This window comes from Anomaloglossus baeobatrachus, chromosome 4, assembly GCF_048569485.1.
Source record: "Anomaloglossus baeobatrachus isolate aAnoBae1 chromosome 4, aAnoBae1.hap1, whole genome shotgun sequence".
NCBI lineage: Eukaryota > Metazoa > Chordata > Amphibia > Anura > Aromobatidae > Anomaloglossus > Anomaloglossus baeobatrachus.
The window spans coordinates 185,607,850-185,633,811 of record NC_134356.1 but is presented as its reverse complement, the minus strand read 5'-3'; the positions used below and the strand labels follow the sequence as shown (position 1 = coordinate 185,633,811).

The 25,962-nt window shown below is 43.4% G+C and overlaps 1 protein-coding gene and 1 long non-coding RNA gene across 4 annotated transcripts in view; one reads left to right on the top strand and one right to left on the bottom strand.

The window, feature by feature from the left end:
* LOC142303331 (uncharacterized) overlaps positions 1-14,674 on the top strand; it is a 160,329-nt gene extending 145,655 nt beyond the window's left edge. Inside the window, exons 4-5 of one of the 2 annotated variants that reach the window (XR_012753011.1) lie at positions 13,211-13,393; positions 14,122-14,674. This is a non-coding gene — a long non-coding RNA (uncharacterized LOC142303331). The remainder of the gene's footprint in view (positions 1-13,210; positions 13,394-14,121) is intronic. The other variant, XR_012753010.1, reaches the window with a different exon arrangement.
* The window catches only part of RBM27 (RNA binding motif protein 27), a 200,626-nt gene continuing 184,460 nt past the window's right edge, over positions 9,797-25,962 (bottom strand). For both annotated transcript variants that reach the window (XM_075344602.1, XM_075344603.1), the window contains one exon: positions 9,797-14,192. In XM_075344602.1, the coding sequence (XP_075200717.1) occupies positions 14,109-14,192 (84 nt within the window). In that variant the 3' untranslated portion in view covers positions 9,797-14,108. The remainder of the gene's footprint in view (positions 14,193-25,962) is intronic.

Here is a 25,962-nt window from a genome sequence, read left to right as displayed (position 1 = left end):
GTTCTCAGAAAACTTTGGGTAACTATTCGGATCCACCAACTTGGTTAATTAAAAAAAAAAAAAAACTAATAAAAAGAAAGAGAACGAGGGGGGTGGGATAGGGGGGAGAAGCGGACGCGTTCTACTTACTAGTCTCCTGTGTGGCTGTAAGGGTCTGTCCACACATTGCATTTTTTTCTTGCGTTTTGGTCGCATTTTAAACTGCACCGTGTCAATGACAAAATGCATGCATTTTGCTTCCCCAGCAATGTCAATGAGAAATCAAAATTTCCATACACACGTTGCATTTTTTTTTAGGCAGCATTTTGTTTGACAACTAATTGTCAAAATCTTTGCCTAAAAAAAACGCAGCATGTTACTTCTTCATTGCGTTTTGTGAACATTCTCCACCCATCGACTTCTCAATCTCAAAAAACACTGTCCAAAACGTGGCCAAAACACAATGAAAACGCATGCGTTTTGACGTTCTGTTTGTCAAACTCAGTGTTTATATTTGTCAAAAGTGTGCAGTTTAGTTGTCAAGCCGGAATGCAGCATGTGGACATATCCTAACAATACATCCAGGGCGCTCATACTACTTCAGAGGTTGGTCAATCCTTCTTACATATGCACTGCTTCCCCTGCCCACCAGCAGTCCCGGTGTCCCTGAATGGTTGCAGTCAGCCAGCAACCCCCACCCTGTGTGACTCATGCAGGACTACAACCAAACACAGACATTGTGTGCATGTCTATATTGGTGTAAAAATAAAATTAAAAAAATTGGTGTAGGGTTCCTCCCCATATTGTGATACCCAGCACAGATAAAGCATATGGCTATAGACTCCAGATCACAGCCATCTGCTTATCTTAGCTGTGTATTAAAATGAGAGACCCCATGAGGTGCTTTTTAAAAAAGTTAAAAAAAAAAAAAAAAAAGGTGTGCAGTCTCCCCCAATTTTGATACCTAGCCATAATAAAAACCAACAGCTGGGGGCTGGTATTCTCAGGCTGGGAGGACCCATAGTTATTCCCACCACCCCCAGCCTAAAAATAATAGCCTGCAGCCATCCAATATTGTTACATCCATTAGATACATCAATCCTAGAATTTACTCTGCTCATCCCAATTGCCATGGTGCAGTAACAGCTGCCACTAACCCCTAAATTAGTAATGGGAGGTGGCTATAAGTCCCCCCGATTACTAATCTGTAAGTGAAAAGAAATAAGTCACAGAAAAAATCCTTTATTTGAAAAAAAAATAAATAAATAAAATGTTTGTTTTTTATATATTAAAAACAAACTTTTTTTAAATTTTTTTTTATTTCAAATAAAGGATTTTTTGTGTTGACTTTTATATATAAATATATATAAATATTATAAAATATATATAAAAAAAACCAAAAACCTCTTTTACCACTTTATTAACCCCCAAAATACCCAGTTCTGCCATAATCCACATGAGGTTTCACAATTTCATCTCTGCTACATACTGAAGGGATAGCGCATGCAGACAGATGTGGGCTTCAGGCAGAGAATGACAGACCCACAGCGATGACATTACTCAGTTTATTTGCTGTCACAGCTGGAGATTCCTACGGTTGTCCACGTGTGACCTCATTGAACCCCGTGAATTCACCTCAGGTGAGGTTGTAGAGTCCACAGACCTGAATCTCCTGTCAGAAAACCAGTTGTTTTTTTGCCAAGAGATGCAGATTTGGTGCTGAAATTTATAAACCATATTGCTGCACCAAATCTGCAGCTTCTGGCAAAAAAAAAATTGCATTTAAATATGATGCAGTTTTGATGCTACAGTGATGCAATCTTTTGCTATGAGATTTATACGGTGTATAAATTTCAGCATCAAATCTGCATCTCTTGGTAAAAAAAAACAAAACAAAACCCAACTCCTTTCTGCTAGGACATGCAGGTCTGTGAACTCTGTGACATCACCTGCTTTGGGGGTTTATAAAAAGGAGGAAACCAAAAAAAAAAAAAATAAAAAAAAAAAAAAAAAATGTTTTTTTTTGTATTTTATATTTCAAATAAAGGATTTTTCTGTTTTATTTCTTCTCATTTACAGATTACTAATGGAGGGGAGGTCTCATAGGCCTTCCCAATTACTAATCTAGGGCCCAGTGGCAGCGATGAGCTGTCATTATCACCTCATTACCTCAATTGCCACCACACCAGCGTAATCGGGATGAATCGAGTAAAGTATAGGGATTGTCAAATTTAATATATGCGACAATTCTGGGCGGCTGCAGACTATTTTTAGGCTGGGGGGCCCAATAACCATGCAAGTATATAAGCCCCCAGCTTTATCATGGCTGGGCATCAAAATTCGGTGGAGTGGGGGGGGGGGGCAGCTTTCGATTTTTAAATTAATTAAAAAAAAAAAAAAAAAGCCGCAATTTGATACACTTAAAATAACCACACGGCTGAAGGTTGGAGCCTATCATAATATGGGGCACGCTAAGCAAATTTTTTTTAATTTATTTTTACACCAATGTAGACACGCACGTAGCGTCTGATTGATCGCAGTCAAACGCTGTCACACATAGCGGGGGCACAGTCTGACTGCAACCAGAGATGCCAGGACTGCCAGTGGGTGGGGGAAGCAGGGCATATGCATGAGGTTAATGACCGGCCCCGGAAGAAGTGTTCTAGCCGTGCAGGGGACTGGTAAGTGTTATGCAGTGGCTCTAATCCCCCATCCTTTCTACCACCATTTAAGGCTACATGCGCACGCTGCGTTTTTTTGCTTTGTTTTTGTTGCGTTTTTGGCTGCAGTTTTGTTATCAGAACTTTCTAACATTTGACTTCCCAGCAAAGTCTATGAGGTCAGATTTGCTATGCGCACATTGCAGTTTGTCAGCGTTTTGTCGAAAGTTTGTGACAAAAAAAAATGCAGCATGTTCATTCTTCCTGCATTTTTGTCAACATGTCACAAAAACGCAGCAAAAACGCATGTTGTAAAAAACGCACCGAACACGCACCTACAATTACAAGCATTTTTTGTGACATTTTCAGGCTCTCTCTGACAAAGTGCCGTTTAGGTTGCAGTTTGTGAACACAAAAAGATGCAGCTTGCGCATGTAGCCTTAGAGCACCAGATTTGGGTCTCCATAGACTCTAAAAAGGTGTCCAAAAAAAAAAAATTTTCTATAAACAGAAAAAATGTAAGGTATTAATGTTTTGTTTTAATAGTTTTTAATTGAGCAAAATAAAAAAAAAAATATTTTAAAAGTTTGATATTTTCCACTCTTAAACACTGCAGCTGCTGAAATCCTACTGTAAAAATAATGTAGAATTAGCTCACATTACAAACGCAGTAAAAGTGGGCAGAATCTGCTCTCCTGTGTGTGATCTAACCTCCCCCTCCCAATCTGGGCGTTCCCTAAAAGATTAAGGAAAATTAAGTTTAGGATGACAATGCGGAGCCATTTTGTAAGTAACCGCAAAGTTATCCTAATGTCTAAAGTGTCACCAAGGACATGTGCATAGTGCTCCCCACATAGCGCTCTGCCGCACGCACACCCGTGTATACTATATGCCGCGCCCCACTGAAATTAGTGCTCCTCAGTATACTGTACTCTGCGGAGTGGAAGCCCGAGGTGACCACACAAGAGCAGGGGGAGTGGCGGTTGCGGGGGGGGGGGGGGGGGAGAGCAGCGGCCCAGTGCCGGTACTAACACATCCCGAACGGGTGAGCATGGGGAAAGTGCAGCACACAGCATATGCTGTGAGCTCCACAAAGATGGCGATGATCTCCTCCCTCTGCTGTGATCTGGACAGCCCAGGGTGCGTGTCCTGCTCACTGCAGAAGCAGACAAAATGTAGGAGATCGAGTCGGAGAGCGACAACTGTCTATGCACAGGGGCTGCCGTATTTGAGGTAACTGTCATTACACACAGCAAATCAAAGATGTAAGCTCCCAGTGTTTCAGTCAAACTAGAATTAAATAAAAACTAAAATAAAACAGTGAATTTAATTTTGCATTAAAAATACTTGATTTCATAATCACTTATTAATACAAAAATCAAAAAACGTGACATCATACCTTTAAAGGGGACCGGCGACCGGGCAGATATCCGGAATTAAATCCAGGGCGCAACTGGAGTTTTTTTTTTTTTTTTAACCCAGTTTGACCCGCCTGTCCCAGTTATCTGCGGGTCCACCCATCCCTAGTAATGCCACTTCACTTTGATTGCACTATACTTTTGTACCTCATGACAATCCAGCCAGTTAGGGAAACCTCATCTTTCCCTGTGAGGGGCGCACAGGTTGAGATGTAATGTTACAGGCATTCACAGCTACTCAGTTCTCAACTGACTAATGAGGACCCTGCTTCTAGGGATACGTCGATGTGACTAGTCATTAAAACCTTAAAAGGTTGACGGTTTTCTGTATGAGAATGTATGTCCCAATATGGCAACCATAACTTCCTTCCAATATACATATTTGAATTCCTTTTCACCATAGATAACCGTTACTAGCATGCTCCTGCTACATTGGCTACTCGTTCAATACCCCTTTACATGGGCTTTCTACTTCCGGGGGGTTTAGTGCCGTACCGTGTAATTGGCCCCCCTGGCCTGGGTTCCAGTCCATCACATACCTTGTTAAGTTTCCTTGGTCCTTAGGATATATTATCTTAGTCTTCCTTCTTCACAGACAACAGTCAATTACATGCAGGTCTATCAGTAGTTAGACCTTACGGTCTGGTTTTCAGACAGGAAGCACCTATCTGCCTCATTAGCAGAAAGTTACTCCCTGTATGCTCATATAGCTCCTCCAATCCGGAGCTAATCTCAACTGCTAACCGTGTATGTGCCTGACCATCTGCATGTAGCTTACCAAACACAGCAAAACACATTTCAAACAGTGTATTGCATTACACAACACTTCATTTTCTTCAAAGGGATATGGGTAGCGCCTCCACTTCCTTACACTATAATGGTGGAAGACACCTTGTGTAGACCACATTGCTGCTAGACCTCTGCCCTTGGAAGATGTTTAGATATCATTAATTGTGACAGTGTTCTTAAGACAAAATTGTTAGTGAACCCCCTTGGATAAAACCACCACATATGATCATGGTGGCTCAATGGTTAGTCTTGAAGAAGTGAGTCCTGGGTTCAAATCCCATCAAGGACAACATCTGCAAGGGGTTTGTATGTTCTCCCCGTGTTTCTGTGGGTTTTCTCACATACTCCAAGGACAAACTGATAGGGAATTTACATTGTGAGCCCCAATGTCAATAACTATGATCAAATCTTTAAAGCGCTGTGGGAATTAGGGCTATGTAAGTTATATAAATGCAAAATATGAATAGGCTCATGACACATGACTCATGGTAGCACTCTTTCCTTCACCAATGAATTAGGCCATGTGCGCACGATGCGTAATTACATGCAGTTACGCTGCGCTTTGTAGCGCAGCGTAACTGCATGCGTCCTGCGTCCCCTGCATAATCTATGGAGATTGTGCAGGGGCCGTGCGCACGTGGCGTCTTAGAGCGCAGCGCTTCGGCTGCTGCCCGAAGCGCGCGTTCTAACAAGTGACATGTCACTTCTTCCGTGCGCTTTGCCGGCAGCCCCTGCTCTGTCTATGGCAGGAGCTGCAGGCAGAGCGCATGGAATCGGCTTTTTTTTCACTACGCACATTTTCGGCAGAGATTTGAAGCGCACGTGTGCTCTTCAGATCGCTGCAGAAATTTCTGCAGTGAAGTACGCAACGTGCGCACATAGCTTTACTCTTCTGGATGTCCCAAACAGCCTGAATGACTTCAACAGATGAAATAACTACCCCAGTCCCCTGCAGAATGTCAGTCTGTTAATTTCAAAGTCTTTAGCAACAACTGTATTCCTTAGCTGTGCATAGCGCTGCGCCATCAGGGCCTAAGCATCAAAAATTTCCTAAATTAAGCCTAAGAAAAAACAGGAACCAAGACAAAGTGTGGGTTAAACAGGCCTAGGAAATCAGATCTAAGCCTTATTGGGCTTGTGCAGGCACACTCTGTACGAGTACCGTCCAACAAATTATCAGAACACACAAGGAACAATGTTATTCAATGGCTCAGTGCAGCTGTCAGATTTGCCTCTGAGAATCGGATGGCACTTGACCATTCAAGTGCTTGAAGAAAAAAAATAAATAAATAAAAAATTGGACCACACTTGGATGACATCCAAGTTCGGTCAGAATTTCACGGACTGACAGAATGAATGGAGAAGATGGAGATACTTTAAACAAATTCACCACATCAGAGAAAAACAGATTTCACTCTGGTCAAAGCAGTCTGATTAGTTTGACCGTTTCGCATGGATGGAAAAAAAAAAAAAAAAAAGTCTTGTGAACCAAGCCTCAGAGTGCGCTAAAACTAATTAACTTAGTGGTTGTAGGTAAGATATGGACGAGAGAGATTTTTTTTTTTCTGTGCCCCCATCCCTTATAGAGAACCTATAATCAAGCAGCCTCCTTAATGATATGAATAAGACATGGGGAAAAAAATTAACCCCTTAAGCCACTGGGCATTTACCGTCTTTCAGTTTTGTTTCCTCTGTTTCTTCCGAGAGCCGTAACCTATTTATTTTGCCATCAATCTTGCCATATAAGGGCTTGTTTTTTTTGCAGGACGAGTTGGTTTTAAATGAAACCATACGTTTTACCATATAGTGTACTGGAAAAGAGCAAAAAAATTTCAAGTGTGGAAAAACTGCAAAAAAAAAGTGATCGCACAATAGTTTGAGATATTTTATTCACGGTGTTCACTATATGGTAAAACTGATGTGTCGCTGTGATGCCTGATGTCAGTGCGAGTTTGTAGACACCAAACATGAATAGGTTTACTTGTATCTACAGGGGTTAAAAAAAAACAAAAACACAAGTTTCTCCAAACAAAGTGGTGCACGTTTTGCGCCATTTTCCGAAACCCGTAGCGTTTTCATTTTTCTGGATCTATTTCTCAGAGCTGCTTATTTTTTCCATCTACAGCTGACGTTTTTAACTATTATTTTTGCACAGATGCTACGTTGTGATCGCCTGTTACTGTATTTTGTGCAAAATGTGCAGTACCCAAAAAACGTAATTTTGTAGTTCGGAAATTTTTTTTACGCTACGCCATTTAACGACCAGATTAATTGATTTTATATTTTCATATATCGGGTATTTCTGAACGTGGCGATACAAAGCATGTGTATATTTTTTTAACCCTTTAATTTTCAATGGGGCGAAAGGGGGGTGATTTGAACTTAGTTTTTTTTTTTAAAACTTTTTTTTTTTTTTACCTTTTTATAATTTTACTAGGTCCCTTAGGAGAGAGACTATATGGATCAGCTATCTGATCGCTCTTCCATATCTCCAGATCACAGCTACAGAGCTGAGATCTGCAGATATGCTGCTTTACTTTCAATGCCGGCACTATTCCGGCATTAAAAGCAAGTGACTCATGTTAGCTACAGGCGTCATCACATGACAGTGCTACCATGGCAACCACCAGAAGTCACGTGATTGTCACGTGACTTCCAATTGGAGCGGGGTAAGTCATCATAATGGCTACGCGCATACACATCTCGCTGCCAGATTTTAGCAGCGAGATGTAAGGGGTTAATAGTCGCGGGTGGAAGCGATTCCACTTGTGACTACCAAGCACACAGGTTAGTTGATGAAATCAGCTGATATGTGCATGGATTGCCATGGCCTGCCCACACAGGGGGTGGGGATTAACCTCACATGATCCATGACGTACCCAGTACATCATGGATGGCTAAGGGGTTTAAAAAATGAAATCCGTAAATGTAAATTTGGTAATCGATAAAACGACTGCTACATAAAAGTTTCCCATGCTGTACGTGAGTCTTGAATAAAAAAAAATAAAAAAACCCGAACTTTTTCCAATTGCATTTATCTCCACAATACCAGGGCAAACTATAAATGGTTACCTTTATGGAGGTTTACAGTCCCTGACAGAAGTTCTGTCACTTATCCATGTTATGTAAATAAAAGCTTATAACCCGACTTTAAATTCATCCATTAGTTTTATAAATTACTCTTTTGAAAGCTGAAACCCTCCCAAATTTGGTTTAGGTTATGAAAATAAAGTTGCTGCAAAGCTGAAATATTGATCATTTAATGAACACAGAAAGGTCAGATTTTGGCGAGAAAAGTTTTGTCGCCCACAGAAAGTAATGTGAAATTCAAACAAATAATTAACTTCTAATACAAAGATATGTAGCATAACATTGGTGAATGAAGTTGTGGTGCTATTAGAGCCATATTTAATATTTTGTGTGACTTCCATGAGCTTGAAGGACTGCAGTCATGCAGTTCATACAATTCATTGATGAAGTCATCAGGAATAGCAAAAAATGCAGTCTTATATGCCTCTCAGAGTTCATCTAGATTCTTTGGTTTTGCCTTCCATGCTTCCTCTTTCATCCTACCCCAAACATGCTCAATGATGTTCATGTCTGGTGACTGGGCTGGTCAGTCCTCGAGCAGCTTGATCTTCTTTGCCAGGAGGAACTTGGTTGTAGAGATGAATGTATGAGATGGAGCTCCAGCCTGCTGCAGCATTTGACCCCTTTTATGTATGGGAATGTAAGAGGTAGCTAATTCTTCTTGATATTTTAGGATATTGATATTGCCTTCCATCTTGCAAAAGTTTCGAACACCCCCATACTGAATGTAACCCCAGACCATGATCTTTCCACCAAACAACTTTTCTGGATCCATACGGGCTCCAGTAGATCTCTTGCAGTATTTGCAGCGGCTGTGGTGTAATTCAACTGAAGATTCATCAGAGAAATCCACCTTCTGACACTTTTCCAGCATCCACCTCTTTAGCAGGCTATAGGACTTAGCAAATGCCACATGTTTTTTTTAATTGCCTTTTGTTTAGTGCTGGCTTCTGGGCACTGATTAGACGATGGAGGCCAGTTCGAGACAGAATCCTACAAAATGACACAAGGACTTGAGGTGACCAGGCCTTTTGGAGCTCTGCTGCAGTGGAAGAGGGTCTGGCTTTGGATTTTTTAACCAACAAATTTTCCTCCTAAGCAGTTGTCTTGCAGGGTCTGCCATACCTGGGCTCGTCAAAAACATCTCCAGTCTCTTCAAATCTTTTTTTTAATATTTTGTACTTGACGCTGACACACATTAAAGTTGCTAACCACCTCTGCAGTGTTTCTGATCTTCAGCCTCTTGATAATCAAGGCTTTGGTCGCAGGGTGGATTTTTGGCATGTTGTCAGAGGTCAAGTTGCAGTTCAACTAAAGATCTGGGGGTGCTGGGTTTCTTTTTATACACACCCACTAATTAACCGATCATTTAGTGAGCACATGTGAGGATGTAAACTAGGATTGGGTGCATTATATGACAAGGCAACAAAACTTTTGTCTTGCCAAAATCTGACCTGTGTTCATTAAATGATCAATATTTCAGCTTTGCAGCAACTTTATTGTCATAACCTAAACCAAATTTGCGAGGGTTTCAGCTTTCAAAAGAGTCATTTATAAAACCAATGGATGAAATTTAAGTCAGGTTATAAGCTTTTATTTACATAACATGGATAAGTGACAGAACTTCTGTCAGGGACTGTAGTACAAAGCTCTTAATAAATCACCTGGACAAAAAACCCAATGCTCTATGTAATGAATCTTACCCTTAATATAATATAAATTGTCGTTTTGCTATTTTAAGTATTAAAAAAATGCCTCCCCTTCACGGCAAACCACCAACAAACCCCCCCACTTACCCACCCAATGTGATCACACACGTGTGATCTAAGAAAAGAAACACAACAACATGTTTAGCTGTAAAATTTCTGGAGTGGTTCGTATTTGTTCCAAATTCAGTGACTGTGTAGTATCTTTATGTGAATCTTTTTTTTTTTTTTTTTTCCTTTTTCTTTTGTTAAATCTTTTTTTTTGTTAAGTTGATGTCTTTGTTTTGAACCACTGAACCATGTTTCTTTATTGCAAAAGTGAACATGCTTTAAGAAATTCAGCTTGAAAAAAAAAATTCAATAAAACAAACATTACATAGGATGATTTTAAATGTATAAACAATTAGAAATTCAACAATATTGTCTATCATACTATGACACAAGTTCACAATATTGTAAAAACTATAATACAAGTATACTGTACATCAGAAGAACCAAACCTACCCACATGATCCTGTACATAAGTTCTTCAAAGTTGGTTCCACATAAGTGTAATATGGACTCCTTTACAGTGAGCACAAAGCTGGGTCTGAACACAGATCATAGATCACAATAATGCTGCTAGCTCAACTAATCAGATCCGCTGCTGGACTGGGATTAGCGGACTTAAAACACTCTTGTGAAACAAGCCTGAAGAAGAGCTTTATATCCCCTTTACTGGGAAATGTGAGGGATGGAGTCCCTTTTTGATAAATGCCAGTTTCTTAAGCTGGTGCATTCCAATATTTTCTGTCATCAGGAAAGGTGCATACATACATACAAGATTATTAACCATAAAGTGGACATATTTCAAAGTTGTTTATCACTGCGCATTTTTATACAATTTTGCCAAAGGGCATAAAACACACAACCATGAATTTGCAAAACCTCATGTTTTGTCTAACATGCAGTTTTGCTTGCTGCACAAAACTGTTAAATGTGAATACAACCCAAAAGTGAGCTGAGAAGACTTCGGAAAAAAAAAACGGCTTGATAAGAATTCTATACAAACAATCATTTCTAGTGATAGATGGGACAGTTCATGGGACTTCTGCCAAATCAGTAGTCTGGGTGGGAGGCCCGCAAATCTCTTTCCTGCTGGCATCCATGGTGTGGCTTTTGATTAGCCAGGGCTGGCACAATCATTGCTGCGGGTCACGCATATGACGTCATCAATCAAAAGCCACGCTGAAGACCCTAGAAGGTAAGCGTTTGTAACCACCCCTCTACATAAACTAAGGACCTGGCTGATTGAGTCCTGCAAATTGATCAGCCCATCTTTAATTATTTTAGTACCATAGTAATAAGAAGGAAACATTTATCAAAATAGTGGAAAGGAAAAATGAAAAAGTTGCCCATGGCAGCCAGATTGCCATTTTCATTATTTAATGAGTCTGTGAAAAACATGAGCCGATCCGATGTGGGTTCCAAAGGCAACTCTACTTTACCTTTACACTATTTTTAGAGAAGTCTCGTGAACAAGCATTTCATGTTTTACACAGGGCAGGGGTGCGGTTTTTGCTTGGACTCGTGAAAAATTAAAAAATCTGCATCAAACACATTTAGTTGACGAGTTATACATGTAGTGATTGGTGAAGTTTTAAAAGTAATTTTAGCTCCTCCCCTCAAAAAAAAACAAAACAAAAAAAGCAAAGTAAATTCATTGAAGCCTTTTCTTCATAATGGTCCACATCTTATGATTCACTTTTGGTTAAGGAAAACTGAACTAAAAACTACAGGTACACCTGGCTGCCAAAATACAGTTGCCTGTGGGATCCAAATCACTACAGCAAGTCAGCAGTAAATCAAGAAAAGCATTTCCAAATATCTATTTTATTAAAGAAAGACTTTTCTCAAATCCATTAACTGGAACACACAACTCGGCCCCCCAACAGGACCGTAGGACAGCAGTCCAAGTCTGTAACCAAATTTATAAATGTTATTGGTCTTCCATGTATTACTAATTATGTAACACAAGGTAAGACTTACCGTTTAGAATTTGGGGTCGGAAGGGCTGCTCACTTAGCCTGTGTAATTTAAAGTTATTTTTCAGTAAACCAACTGACAAAGTAAAACCTTCTAATGTAAAATGGTGATTTTTTTATGTAAGGCACTCTAAATTGCAATAGTGGTAATCAAAATTTAATTGTGGCCTCTGTGCGTACACACTAACATACATTCACATACTGCCCATCTGTTTAAAAAAAGGCGAAGAAACAGCTTTGTCCACAGGAAAGTGGAGTAGCATTTCAAATCTATGGATACAAAAAACATACCAGCAATCCGTGTAAAGATGAACATGCAGATTTCATAAATGGGATTCATCTTTAAAAAGGTTCTGTGGGAATGTGATACTGACATAAGTCATCAATACCACCAGATCAGTGGGGGTCCAATGCCAGGAACGCTCACCAATCACCCACGAGTGGCAGCCGGGTAGAAATACATTGCACTGCACAGCTCCATTCAATAAGTATTGGATGCTCCCAGGTGCTACAGAGCAGCTCCTATTTCTTTTCGGCTGGAGCTGATCGGTGGAGTAATTGGATATGGATGACTTATCTTAAGAATGTCACATGCCAAGAGAACCCCTTTAAAAATTTGTTAAGAAAGGCATATCTGTACAATGGCACTAAATAGGGGCAACCACGACATAACATAGCAGGTCCTCAGGTTAACGCCACATTTTAGCATCACAGTATCCTGAAAAACAATACAGCAAGGTGGTTTACCATAGGATCAAGAGACTGACTTGTTGGTATATCGTTTCATGGACACGTTCAATAGTTTACGGTATAGGCTTCCAAACATTATACCGTCAAACAGGAGCTGTGTAAGTTTAGCCTGGTGTGAAAACTATAGGATTATTTGTGACAAGGCTTTAGCTTGCTGAAGCTGTGGACAGAGACAAGGACTTTCTGCCGACAGTCAATTATTTGGTTGGTCTTCTTTTCCTCTCTATGGTTGGTAGAAAAAATAAAACCTTTTGGATATCTATTCAATTGCTATCTTAGCACACCGAAAAGGAGAAAGATATGTACAAAATTATACATCTTAAGAAAACATCTGTACATAATATATAAATCTCTTGCCCCCTTTCCCTTGCTTTTTATCATATATAAAGATTTTATGACATCACCGGTAATGCCAATGAGGGCCTGGCAGTGACAGCGGTTTCAGAGAAACACACTTCTTACAATCAATAGGTTTTAAATCATGAAAAGTAGCGCAAACCAACAAAAAAAAAAGGGGGGGCAAAGCAGCCAAGCATATCACAGCTGTAAACATATACAGCTAATGACTTGGGTCAGACAGGACCACATTACTCCATGGGCACATTTCCTCCCCTTCTGACAAATGAAGGGTGATTTTGTATCGGCGGGCCTATCCTAGAGTGAAAGGATGAGTTCCAGAGGCTCTCTACACCTATTGCTTAGATAGGGACTGAAGCCTCTCACGTGTAATCGAATATGGGTGGTATTCCCAATACTAGCCCAGCCTTTAAGTTAATATTTCTCTCTTGTAACAGGTTCCATTTGTGAGAAAGTATGGTTATACCACCCAAACAACACAAGAGAAACCTAGACCTGAGACTACTTCTTAGCTGATGGACTGGAAAATTGTTCTACCAGCCTTGCACTCCTTACAGAACCATCTTATTTACTGTCAATTGTGGCAAAGAATCCTTTGGCAGATCCGTACAAAGCAGAAGGTGAGAGTAGCATAAAACACTCAGTATATCCACTCTATAGCTAGAAAATATACTAATACAGCAATAGAGAAAGCCAAGTTTGGCACAAGTAGTCAGGTTACTGGTGTTCTTCACAAAGCCTTGGGTGCATGCGGAAGCAATGATGTGGATGACCAAATTGTAACCAGGTTATTATTGTAGATTATTGCCCGAATTGCAAGGTTATGGCTGAAAAGTGTATACTGCTGAGGAGTCCATTTTTATTTTTGCCTAGTGTTAACCTCCTAGCGGCAGCAGCATACACTCATGGTTTCCAGTGTCCCCCAATGAAGCGACAGAGAAAAATGATTGCACTTTATGGGACGCATGACAAATACCTACGCTGCTGGGCATCTATCTAAACAGGGTAGATTTCTAGTAAATTTAATAAAACTATAACTTTTAGGACTTCCAAAAATATTTCTCACTCTACTCTCTATGTAGGACCATGTATATTAAAATAAAAAACAGAACGACGAAAACACAAACAGTCTCTAGCCTTTGGCTTTCATAGAAAAAGCATTAAATTCTTTGATTTACACAATCAAGATATTTACTTCCTGTGACTAGGAGAAAATAATTGGCTCATTTGGGTTCAAACTTTCTTCCTTCCTCTTGTTACTATAGTAAAAATGTCAGTAAACACGTCTTAAAAAAATTAATTTTTATGTACATTTTTCTGCTTTTAATGGTGCTTTCATCTTCTCCAGGAACGAGACTCATCTTCATCTTCATCCTCATCATCATCTTCATGAAGAAATGTATCTGACGTTTCGGTTTCCTGGTGACAAAGAAAAAGGAGGGAAGGAAACTGACAATTAGGTGCAAGACTGGAACTTACTGCTTAGAATAATTTCGAGCAGACCCATTCGGAAAGTAGGGGTGTCTATAATGGCGACCCAAACTCAGTACTGAGCTGGTGTGACATACCAGTACTATCCAGGCCAAACAATCAGATCGGAAGCGTCACTTTCTGTAATATCTTTAGAATGCTTCTACATATTCCAAGACTGTTTGTTCGTGGCACATTATACTTTGTGACGTTTATGGGTTTAGGTTGATAGTATTTGCATTCATTAATGAAAATATCCAATATGTGACAGAATTACACCACACAAATGGACATAAGTCAATAAAATTAAAGTCCTCATCATTTTGGAAAACCTTTTTATTTTTTAGGATCTTAGAAACGTTAAAAGGAAAAGCAGAAATTTTTAAGCACAATTTACAAAACTTTTTTTTTTTGAGGACCATTTCACCTTAAGTAACTTTGAGTGGTCTATATGTCAGGAAACCCCTAACAAGACCCCCAGATTTAAAACTGTATTAAGAGGGAACCAGTCACTCAGAAAATGCTAGTTACATGTAGATATGGGGTTAGTCTTCAGATACACAGCTTCCTGGCCGCCTTACTGAAAATAAATTATCCCCCCCCGGGAGCCGCAGTCACCGCTCACTAAACTGTAGGTGGCGGCTGTAGGTACTCCCTGGCAATTTCACAGCAGACTTTGCAGCACATCTGTGCAAAGAAAGCAGGGCGTGCTTACAACCGCACCCACAGTATACTGGGCATGTGTCCATATGACTGAAAGCCAGTGGCTTCAGGGAAGAAATAAGTTTATTTTCTCCCGGTAGCTGTGTCATCACTAAGGCGGTCAGGCAGTAGTACATAAGCCTATATCTGTCGTTAAATAGTTTTTTTTCCCACAAGGTGACCGTTACCCGTTAACACTTCAGTTGCTTCACAGGAATTATTGTAGTTTTCAGACTATAAGATTCAATTTCTTGCTAAAAAGTGTGTGCATCCTCAAGCCCGGAGGTAGCTTTCTATGATGGAGGAGCGTCCTCCCCGATCACAGAGAGCTGGCCTGTCGTCTCCTGCTCAACCCAGATCTAAGTGATCGGTGCAGTTCAACAGGAATTGAACGGATGGACCCTGCAGGAGCTGAGCAGCTGAAGGACCTTTCACACAATTCCAAGACGTTTTAGGTTATGTGACTGATCACATGATCTGAAAGATCCAGCTGTTAAGTAGAAAGTCCTTCAGCTACTCAACACCTGCAGCCTCTATTGAGGTCCTGATCAGAAACTACAAGATGGGGTAGTGTATTATGTGTGTGTATGCAAGTGTAAATATGCGTGTAGCAGAGCTGTGTATGCAAGCGTAAATGTAGCAGAGCTGTGTGTAATACACACCCTGCAGAGAAAAACCAACACTAGATTTATTACTTTCCTATTTTAATCAATTACATTAAAATTAATGCTAACGATCCCTCAATTTTAGGCCATGTGCACATGTTGAGTATTTGGTGAGTTTTTTACCTCAGAATTTGTAAGATAAAACCAGAGGTGGGTAATTAATACAGAAGTGGTGCCATGTTTCTTATACTTTTCTTCTGATTGTCCCTCCTGGTTTTGGCTTACAAATGCAGAGATAAAAAAAATAACCAAACAACTCATCAAATACTCAACATGTGCATGTGGCTTTATACCACCAGGGAAGTTTTAGAAAATATAAAAAAAAAAATTCTAGTCCTATTTTCTGCCACCTAAATATAGTGTGTTATTGCAAGGAGCATCTTGAGGTTTGAAAAATATGGTACATCAAAAGTGTAATGGGAAAAAAAACAAAAAAAACCCAAAAACGAAAAACAACATTTTTCTTTTTTTCCACGAAAAAGTTGCTTTAGTTTCAAACTTTTCATTTTCACAAGGGGCAACAAGAGAAAATGCACGAATAATTTTGTTGCTGCATCTCTATGAGTATGCAGATACTCTCTATGGCGCTGGAAACTACTGTTTGGGCACTCAGCAGAGCTCGGCAGGGAGACAACACCATTTGACTTTTAAAGTGTAATTTTGGATGGATTATTGCACATGACATTTGCAGAGACCACAAGGTGCCGAAAAAGCAAAACTACCAACCCTAAACACACAAGTGACCCCATTTTGGCAACTGCACCCCTCAACAAATTAATCTAAAAGGATGTGGGTAAGCACTTTGAACCCACTAGTGATTTAGAGAATTATGTAACAGTTGGAGGTGAAAATGAAAAATGTCATGTTTCCAGTAAAATATTGCTTTAGCCCTTAATTCATTTTCATAAAGGGTAACAGAAAAAAATGGAATCCACAATTTGTAAGACAATATGTCCTTAAAACAGACACCCCCCATATGTGGTCAAAAACTACTTTTCGGGCACATTGCAAAGCTCCGGAGGGAAGGAGCGTGATGTTGGAGTCCAGATTAAACTGTAATGGTTTGTGGGTGCCATTTCATATTGGCAGAGCCCGTAAGGTATCAGAACAGAAACTTGTTGTGCATACGGTGGGCAAATAAATATTCAATAATTTCTATAAATAATATACCTCGGAAGTGCACCTGAGGTGCCAGAATGTCAGAAACAGCTTTCAAGTGATCCTATTTTGGAAATTGCACCCATCTGAGAATTTATATACACTTGTAATGATGGACTTGACTGGTGTTTTCCGCAGTGAGTGTTGCAAATGGAAAATTGCAAATATGCCTATTTCGTGCCCAGTACATTGTACCCCTTGTACTTCTGGCGATACACGTCCCGTAAATTGTTAAATGGGTTAAGTGTTATGGAACTGATCTATCGTTTTCTAAATATTTTGAAATTATAAATCTGAAAATTGTGATGTGCATTTGTATTCAGTCCTTGGTAGTTTGATACCTCTAAACAAAATCCTGAGTGACCAATTCCCTCCAGAAGTTACAATTAGTATATTGAGTCCACCTGTGTGCAGTTTATTCCCAGCAGTTCTCTGAAGGCCTCAGGGGTTTGTTTGAGAACTTTAGAGCTCAAACTGCATCATGAAAACCCAGGAACACACCAGACAGGTCAGGGATAAACTGGAGAAGAGTAAAGCAGGGTGAGGTTATAAAACATACAGCCAAAGCTTTGAACATCTCATGGACATTGTTCAATCCATTATCCAGAAATGGAAGGTGTATAGCACAGCTGCAGACCCACCAAGACATGGCCATTCACCTAAACCTGACATCCCAAGCATGGAGAGCACTAGTCAGAAAAGCAATCCAAGGGGCCAAAGGTCACTCTGGAGAGGTTGCAGAGATCCACACCTCAGGTAAGAGAATCTATACACAGGACAATTACTAGTAATACACTGCACATATTTGGCCTTTATGGAAGAGTCCCAAGAAGAAAGCCATTTTTCAAAGCAACTAGAGTATGATCTCCAGCACTTCAAAGAAGGTTAAAAATATTTATTGAGGTTCTATTAAAAAAGATCCATCGATCATGAAAACAGTGAGGGGGGACACATTAAGAGAAATCCAACATGTTTCAGCTAGTAGAGCCTTATTCAAGGATTGCTATATGTGTATATATACATGCATACACACACACACACACACACACACACACACACACACACACACACACACACACACACCTGGATATATATCCATATCTCCCCACGATCATAAAAGTCAATTGGGATGAGACGTTTGGGGCTGTAAAATGACCGTAGTAAGCGCTAGAGGGTTTTGGTGAAAGTTAATTATAGTAAGAGCAGGATAGTTACATATACTGTTTCCCGGAGTATCACACTGCAGTCAGACTCTCTTCAGGGCCCGCTAATTAAGGTCATGAATATTCACCACATCCCCCACCCTCTGTGCTAGTGTCTGTGACTGGTTGCGAACTGCTATACACACCCCCCACCCTGTGTCAACATCTGTGATTGGTTGCACTCTGTGTGCTGAATAGTAGTGTGAGAAAAGATAATATATAAGAAAAAAAAAGGGGCAATCCTTGAATAAGGCTCTACTAGCTGAAACATGTTGGATTTCTCTTAATGTGTCCCCCCTCACTGTTTTCATGATCGATGGATCTTTTTTAATAGAACCTCAATAAATATTTTTAACCTTCTTTGAAGTGCTGGAGATCATACTCTAGTTTTCTTGTCTGTGTTCTGCCTGAGGCCAGGGCAGCTCCGTGCACCAACACCGATCCTGACCGGGACTTTAGGAAGGGTGAGCTGAACTACTTTTTCTATTTTCTGTATTTTTCAAAGCAAGCCATAAGAAGTTTGCAAAGAAGGGAATTTTGTTTACTTACCGTAAATTCCTTTTCTTCTAGCTCCTATTGGGAGACCCAGACAATTGGGTGTATAGCTTCTGCCTCCGGAGGCCACACAAAGTTTTACACTTTAAAAAGTGTAACCCCTCCCCTCTGCCTATACACCCTCCCGTGGATCACGGGCTCCTCAGTTTTGGTGCAAAAGCAGGAAGGAGGAAACTTATAAATTGGTCTAGGGTAAATTCAATTCCGAAGGATGTTCGGAGAACTGAAGACCATAACCCAAAAGAACAACCAGCTCAAAGGGCACAGGGGTGGGTGCTGGGTCTCCCAATAGGAGCTAGAAGAAAAGGAATTTACGGTAAGTAAACAAAATTCCCTTCTTTGTCGCTCCATTGGGAGACCCAGACAATTCGGACGTCCAAGAGCAGTCCCTGGGTGGGTAAAAGAATACCTCAATAAGAAGAGCCGAAAACGGCCCCCTCTTACAGGTGGACAACCGCCGTCTGAAGGGCTCGCCTACCTAGACTGGCGTCTGCTGAAGCATAGGTATGCACCTGATAGTGCTTCGTGAAAGTGTGCAGACTAGACCACGTAGCTGCCTGACACCTGCTGAACCGTTGCCCGGTGCCGCAATGCCCAGGACGCACCTACAGCTCTGGTAGAATGGCCTTTCAGCCCTGAAGAGAGCGGAAGGCCCGAAGAACGGTAGGCCTCGAGAATCTGTTCCTTGATCCACCGAGCCAAGGCCGACTTGGAGGCCTGAGAGTCCATACGCTGGCCAGCGACAAGGACAAAAAAAGCATCTGAACGGCGCAGGAGGTGCCGTGCGAGACACGTAGAACTGGAGTGCTCTCACTAGACCCAAAGAGTGCAAAACCTTTTCACACTGGTGAATTGGATTAGGGCAACAGGAAGGCAAGGAGATATCCTGATTTAGATGAAAAGAAGATACCACCTTAGAGAGAAATTCCGGGACAGGACGAAGAACCACCTTATCCTGGTGGAAAACCAGGAAGGGAGCCTTGCATGACCGCGCTGCAAGCTCAGACACTCTCTGAAGAGATGGGACTGTCACCAGGAAGGCCACTTTCTGTGAAAGACGGGAGAGAGAGACATCCCGCAGCAGCTCAAAAGGCGGCTTTTGAAGAGCCGTCAGGACTCTGCTAAGATACCAGGGTTCCAACGGACGTTTGTAAGGTGGGACCATGTGGCAGACCCCCTGCAGGAACGTGCGGACCTGCGGAAGCCTGGCTAGACGCTTTTGAAAGAAAAAAGATTGCTTCCCAGTTTTCTACGCCCGGGATGTGAACTGCGGAGATGGTGGAGCCTGTGGTTTCCACCCACTGCAGAATCCGCCGGACTTCCTGGAAGGCTTGACGACTGCGAGTGCCGCCTTGGTTCGCGAACGGCACTGCCTCCATAGCTGCAACCATCTTCCCCAGGAAGTGCATGAGGCGCCTTAAGGGGTGTGACTGACTCCGAAGAAGTGATTGCACCCCCGTCTGCAGGGAGAGCGGTTTGTCCCTGGAGAGTCACCAGAGCAACGTGTTGACACGCCACCTGAGCAGGGGCCCAGAGGTTCTGAAGAAACAAGCCGCAGGACGAGAACTGAACTCTATCCTGTAACCATGAGACAGAATGTCTCTCACCCATCGGTCTTGAACTTGTGGCCACCAGGCGCCGCCAAAGCGGGAGAGCCTGCCACCGACCGGGGATGCGGCTAGGGTAGACCGAGAGCCATGAGGAGGCAGTGCCTCCTGCGGCCTTGGGGTCGTGACGTGGGCCGCCACGCATATGAGTTCCTCTGGCCTTTCTCCGGCCTGTTGGACAAAGAAGAATGTGGCTTGGCGGAGGGCCGAAAGGACCGAAACCTCGATGGGATTTTCCTTTGCTGAGGTCTCTTAGGTTTGGACTGGGGTAAGGAGGAGACCTTTCCCTTGGATTCCTTAATAATAACATCCAATCGTTCGCCAAATAAACGGTCGCCAGAAAAAGGTAAACCAGTTAAGAGCCTTTTTGAAGCTGAGTCTGGTTCCCATTCGCGCAGCCACATGGCCCTGCGAACTGCCACGGAGTTAGCATATGCAACAGCCGTGCGGCTAGTGGAGACCCAGACGGCGTTCATGGCGCAGGACGAAAAGGCTGATGCCCGAGAGTCAAAGACGGAACATGCGGAGCAAAATTCCATGTGACAGCATTAAACTCCTTCAGACAAGCCTAGATTGCTTGGAGAGCCCACACGGCTGCAAAGGCCTGGGCGAAAGACGTGCCCGTGGCCTAATAGATGGACTTCACAAAGAGCTCTATCTGTCTGTCAGTGGCATCCTTCAGGGATGAGCCATCTGCAACAGACACAACGGACCTAGCAGCCAATTTGGAGACTGGAGGATCCATTTTGGGAGAATGAGCCCAACTGTTAACGACTTCAGATGGAAAGGGGTAACGCGTGTCAGTGTGACGTTTAACCCAACGCTTGTCCGGGACCGCTCCGGGTTTCTGGACAGCATCCCTGAAGTTAGAGTGATCAAAAAACGTATTGTACGTTTGGGGAACCGAAACTGGTGTTTCTCCTGCTGAGAAGCAGACTCCTCTACAGGAGGAGGCGGAGGAGAGCGAACCAGCACCTGGATGATGGACGAGAAAAGATCATTTACTAAGGCGTCCCCCTTAGGAGAATCAAGGTTAAGGGTGAAGTCAGGGCCAGAGCCCTGAGCTCCCCCGTCCGCCTCGTCTTCCTGAGAGTCCTCAAGCTGGGATCCCTAGCAGCGTGAGGAAGTCGGGGAAGAGTCCCAGCGAGACCGCTTAGCCGGTCTTGGACTGCGGTCCGGGCAGGAGTCCTCCGCCTGAGACCTAGGGCTCAACCTGGGAGCGCGCTGAGGCGCTAACCAAGCGGGGCCTGGATGAAACAAGCTACAGGGTCAGGGCCTGTGAAAGGTCCGGTCTGGACTGCAATGCCTCAAGGAGCTTAGAAGACCATTTGATCATATGAAAATGACTGAGGGCCAACACCGGTGACTCTGTCCCTGCAGCCTGCTCAGTGGGAGCAGGGGGGTCTACATGAGCCGAGGGGCCCACCAGTGCCCGAGGCTCCGGCTGAGCCAGCGAGGCAGGAGTCGAGCATTGCTCACAGTGAGGGTAGGTGGATCCCGCAGGTAACATAACCCCACAAGAGGTACAGACCGCGAGAAAAACCTGTGCCTGTTGTCTCCTAGGAGAGTGACCACTGAAGGTAAATGTGATTGCACCCCTGAACAAAGGGTATACAGTCTGTCCGAACAGAAATATATATAATATATACATATGTATCCGGCACCCTAGGGGGACCAGCACTGGGTGCTGTGTTCACCCTGAGCTCCCCTGAGAAGCATCCACCGGCAGAATGCCAGAAAATGGCCGCCGGAGCTCTCAGGGGAGGAGTGGGGCCGATGGCGGCGCCAGCAAAGAGCGGGAGTCTGAGTTCCCCACAGTGGTCAGTGAGGGGGGAGGAAGACATGCAGGATGTTCCAGCCCTCACATCCGACGTCAGGTCGGTAATCCCGCCCTTACCCCTGACAGGCAGGCCCGGGGGCGGGATTTTCGCGACTAGGCCGCGGTGAAGCCGGGGACTAAATTTGAGGCCGCGCCCGACCAGCAGGCCCGGTCTGCGCGGAAGTCCATCTGCCTCCTCAGTTTTACAACTACCGCGGCTTCCAGGAAGAAGGTGCGCTCCCTGAACAGTCCCCAATGGGGACACAGAGTACCTTTAAGTAGCAGGGCCCGGTCCCTGGGGTTGAAGAGGCTCCGGCCAGGCAAGTTCCACCAGGGGCTGCGGATGGAGCACGGTCCCAGTAAATGGATGACCGCTCAGGTCCCACTTCTCCCAGCCGCATAAGGGATGGTGAAGGAGACGGCCTGTGACTCCAGCCTCCGTACCCGCAATGGGTACCGTCTGGGGTCCCCACAGTGGCCAGTGAGGGGGGAGGAAGACATGCAGGATGCTCCAGCCGTCACATCCGACATCATGTCGGTAATCCCGGCCTTACCCCTGACAGGCAGGCCCAGGGGCGGGATTTTTGCGACTAGGCCGCGGTGAAGCCGGGGACTAAATTTGAGGCCGCGCCCGACAAGCAGGCCCGGTCGGCGCGGAAGTCCACCTGTCTCCTCAGTGTTACGACTACCGCGGCTTCCGGGAAGAAGGTGCGCTCCCTATACAGTCCCCGAAGGGGACACAGAGTACCTTTAAGTAGCAGGGCCCGGTCCCTGGGGTTGAAAAGGCTCCGGTCCGGCAGGTTCCATCAGGGGCTGCGGATGGAGCACGGTCCCAGGAAATGGATGACCGCTCAGGATCCCACTTCTCCCAGAGCCGCATAAGGGATGGTGAAGGAGACGGCATGTGGCTCCAGCCTTTGTACCCGCAATGGGTACCTCACCTTAACAACACCGCCGACATAGTGGGGTGAGAAGGGAGCATGCCGAGGACCCCGTGGGGGTCCACTTTTCTTCCAACCGATAACAAAGTTATGAGAATGCATGAGTGGATGTGTGCCTCCTTCCACACAAAGCATAAAACTGAGGAGACCGTGATCCACGGGAGGGTGTATAGGCAGAGGGGAGGGGTTACACTTTTTAAAGTGTAATACTTTGTGTGGCCTCCGGAGGCAGAAGCTATACACCCAATTGTCTGGGTCTCCCAATGGAGCGACAAAGAAATGTCATGTAAGGGACACTGAGCATGTGGAAGAAGGTGCTCTAGTCAAATGTGACTAAAGTAGAACTTTTAGAGATAACTGCAAAACGCCATGTGTGGCGATAAAGTAAACATTGCGCCCTAGAAACACCAACCCAATTGTCGATTATGGTGGTAGCAGCATCATACTGTGGGGATGCTTTCCATCAGTAAGGACAGGGAAATTGGTCAGAGTTGATGGAAGATGTATTATTATAGCGCAATTCATTCCAAGGCGCTTTACATGTGAAAAGGTGTGTACATAATAGGGACAAGTATAATAATCAAACAAAACCAGGCATAGACTGGTACTGTACCCGAGAGGGCTTGCAGTCTACAAGGGATGGGTGACGATATAGTAGGTGAGGGTAGAGATGGTCGTGTGGTGCTATAGCGGATTGAGGGTTATGGCAGGTTGTAGGCTTGTCGGAAGAGTTGGGTCTTCAGGTTCCTTTTGAAGCCTGTCAAGGTAGGCGAGAGTGATATGTTGTGGCAGAGCATTCCACAGTATGGGGGAGGCACACGAGAAATCTTGGATGCGGTGGTGAGTAGAGGAGATGAGAGGGATATCTTGTGAGGATCGAAGGTTACGTGCGGGTAAGTACCGGGAGACTAGGTCACATATGTATGCAGGAGACAGGTGGTGGATGACTTTGTAGGTCATAGTTGGGGTTTTGAACTGGAGTCGTTGGGCAATGGGTAGCCACTGAAGGGAATGGCAGAGAGGAAAGGGCGGGGAGTAGTGGGGGGACAGGTGGATTAATCGGTGGCATAGTGTAGAACAGATTGTAGGGGTGCAAGACTGTTGGAAGGGAGGCCAAAAAGCAGGAGGTTCCAGGCGGGAGAAGGGCATGCACTAGGGATTTTTGTAGCTTTTTGGGAACGGAATGTACGAATCCGGGAAATATTTTTGAGAGTTGGAGGTCAAGAGGGCTTGGATGTGTGGCTTGGATGAGCACACAGTCTAGAGTTACTCCCAGGTAGTATGAATGGAGCTAAATACAGGGCAATCCTAGACGGAAACCTGTTATAGGCTGCAAAAGACCTGAGACTGGTGTGTAGATTCACTTTCCAGCAACAACCGTAAGCATACTGCCATAGATCCATTGGATGGATTAGATCAAAGAATATTTATGTGTGTGAATGGCGCAGTCACAGTCCAGACCTAAATCCCATTGAGAATCTGTGGCAAGACTTGAAAATTGCTGTTCACAGACCTCTCATCCTATCTCACTGAGCTGGAGCGATTTTGCAAAGATGAATAAAGAAAATTTTTTACCATATAGATGTGATAAGCTGATAGAGACATACCAGTAAAGACTTGCAGCAGTAATACAGAGAAAGGGGATCCTACAAAAGTATTGACTCGGCTGAACAAAAATGCACAATTTTTTAGATTTATATTTTTAAAATATGTTTAGCAAACAAAGTGTCATTTCCTTTACACTTCACAAACACTTGCTACTTTGTGTCATGTGAGGCAGTGACAGGGGTAATATTTGAAGACCGCTATGTGTCCCCCAGAATGTGTCTGGAAACCCTCTGAGTTTGCTATAGCTATTACTGGGAGTATAGCACAAAGGGTAACAGGGAGACAGATCCCTCCTCCCAGTCCAGGTTTTGTAGCAAACCTCATGTCCGGCATTTTCGTTTAAATCATGCAGAGCACAGCAGGGTGTGTCTCAGTTGAGAGCCAGGCTTGGTGAAGCTAACACATGCTGTGTGAGCTGGGCTGGCTCTGTGTGGAGTGAACACAGGCCAAGAGTGTGAGCCTAGGAGAACCTTACACAGATCCCTGCGGTTAACGGGGTCCTAAGGTAACAAGACTTTTTGATGCAAAGAATTTGTCTATATGCACCGGCTGTGATCCGGAAGAGACTTTGACAGTGGGAAATTGGATCTATTTATGCTGCAACAATAAATAGACTGTTGGTGTGAACACGCTGCTGCCTCACGTTTTTGCCCAAACAACGCTGCTACCTCACAGTCAGTACATCCCATAAAATATATTTATTTCTGGGTGTATCGTGAACATTTTGCAAGAGTTCATGGAGTATTTTCAAGGCACTGTACACAGTTTTTGGACACTGCTGCACCAAATGTGTATACTTTTTTTCTTCATGCATAAAAATTAGCATTTTATTGGTAAAAAGAGAATTTTGTTTACTTACCGTAAATTCTTTTTCTTATAGTTCCGTATTGGGAGACCCAGACAATGGGTGTTTAGCTTCTGCCTCCGGAGGACACACAAAGTACTACACTTAAAAGTGTAGCTCCTCCCTCTGAGCTTATACACCACCTGGAGAACCAGATCTAGCCAGTTTAGTGCAAAAGCTGAAGGAGAATAGCCACCCACAAGTAAAACAGAGCAAGAACCGGAACAACTGGAGACTCTGTCCACGACAACAGCCGGTGATAACACGCGGAACAAGAAAATTGCCAACAGGCAACAGGGAGGGTGCTGGGTCTCCCAATACGGAACTATAAGAAAAAGAATTTACGGTAAGTAAACAAAATTCTCTTTTTCTTTATCGTTCCTATTGGAGACCCAGACAATGGGACGTCTCAAAGCAGTCCATGGGTGGGAATAAACAGAAAAAACTAAGAAGTAGGCGGAGCCTAACTTCACAAATGGGCGACAGCCGCCTGAAGGATGCGTCTGCCCAAGTTCGCATCTGCCGAAGCATGAGCATGCAAAGGTAGTGCTTTGAAAAGGTATGCAGGCTAGTCCAAGTGGCAGCCCGACAGACTTGTTGAGCCGTAGCCTGGTGCCT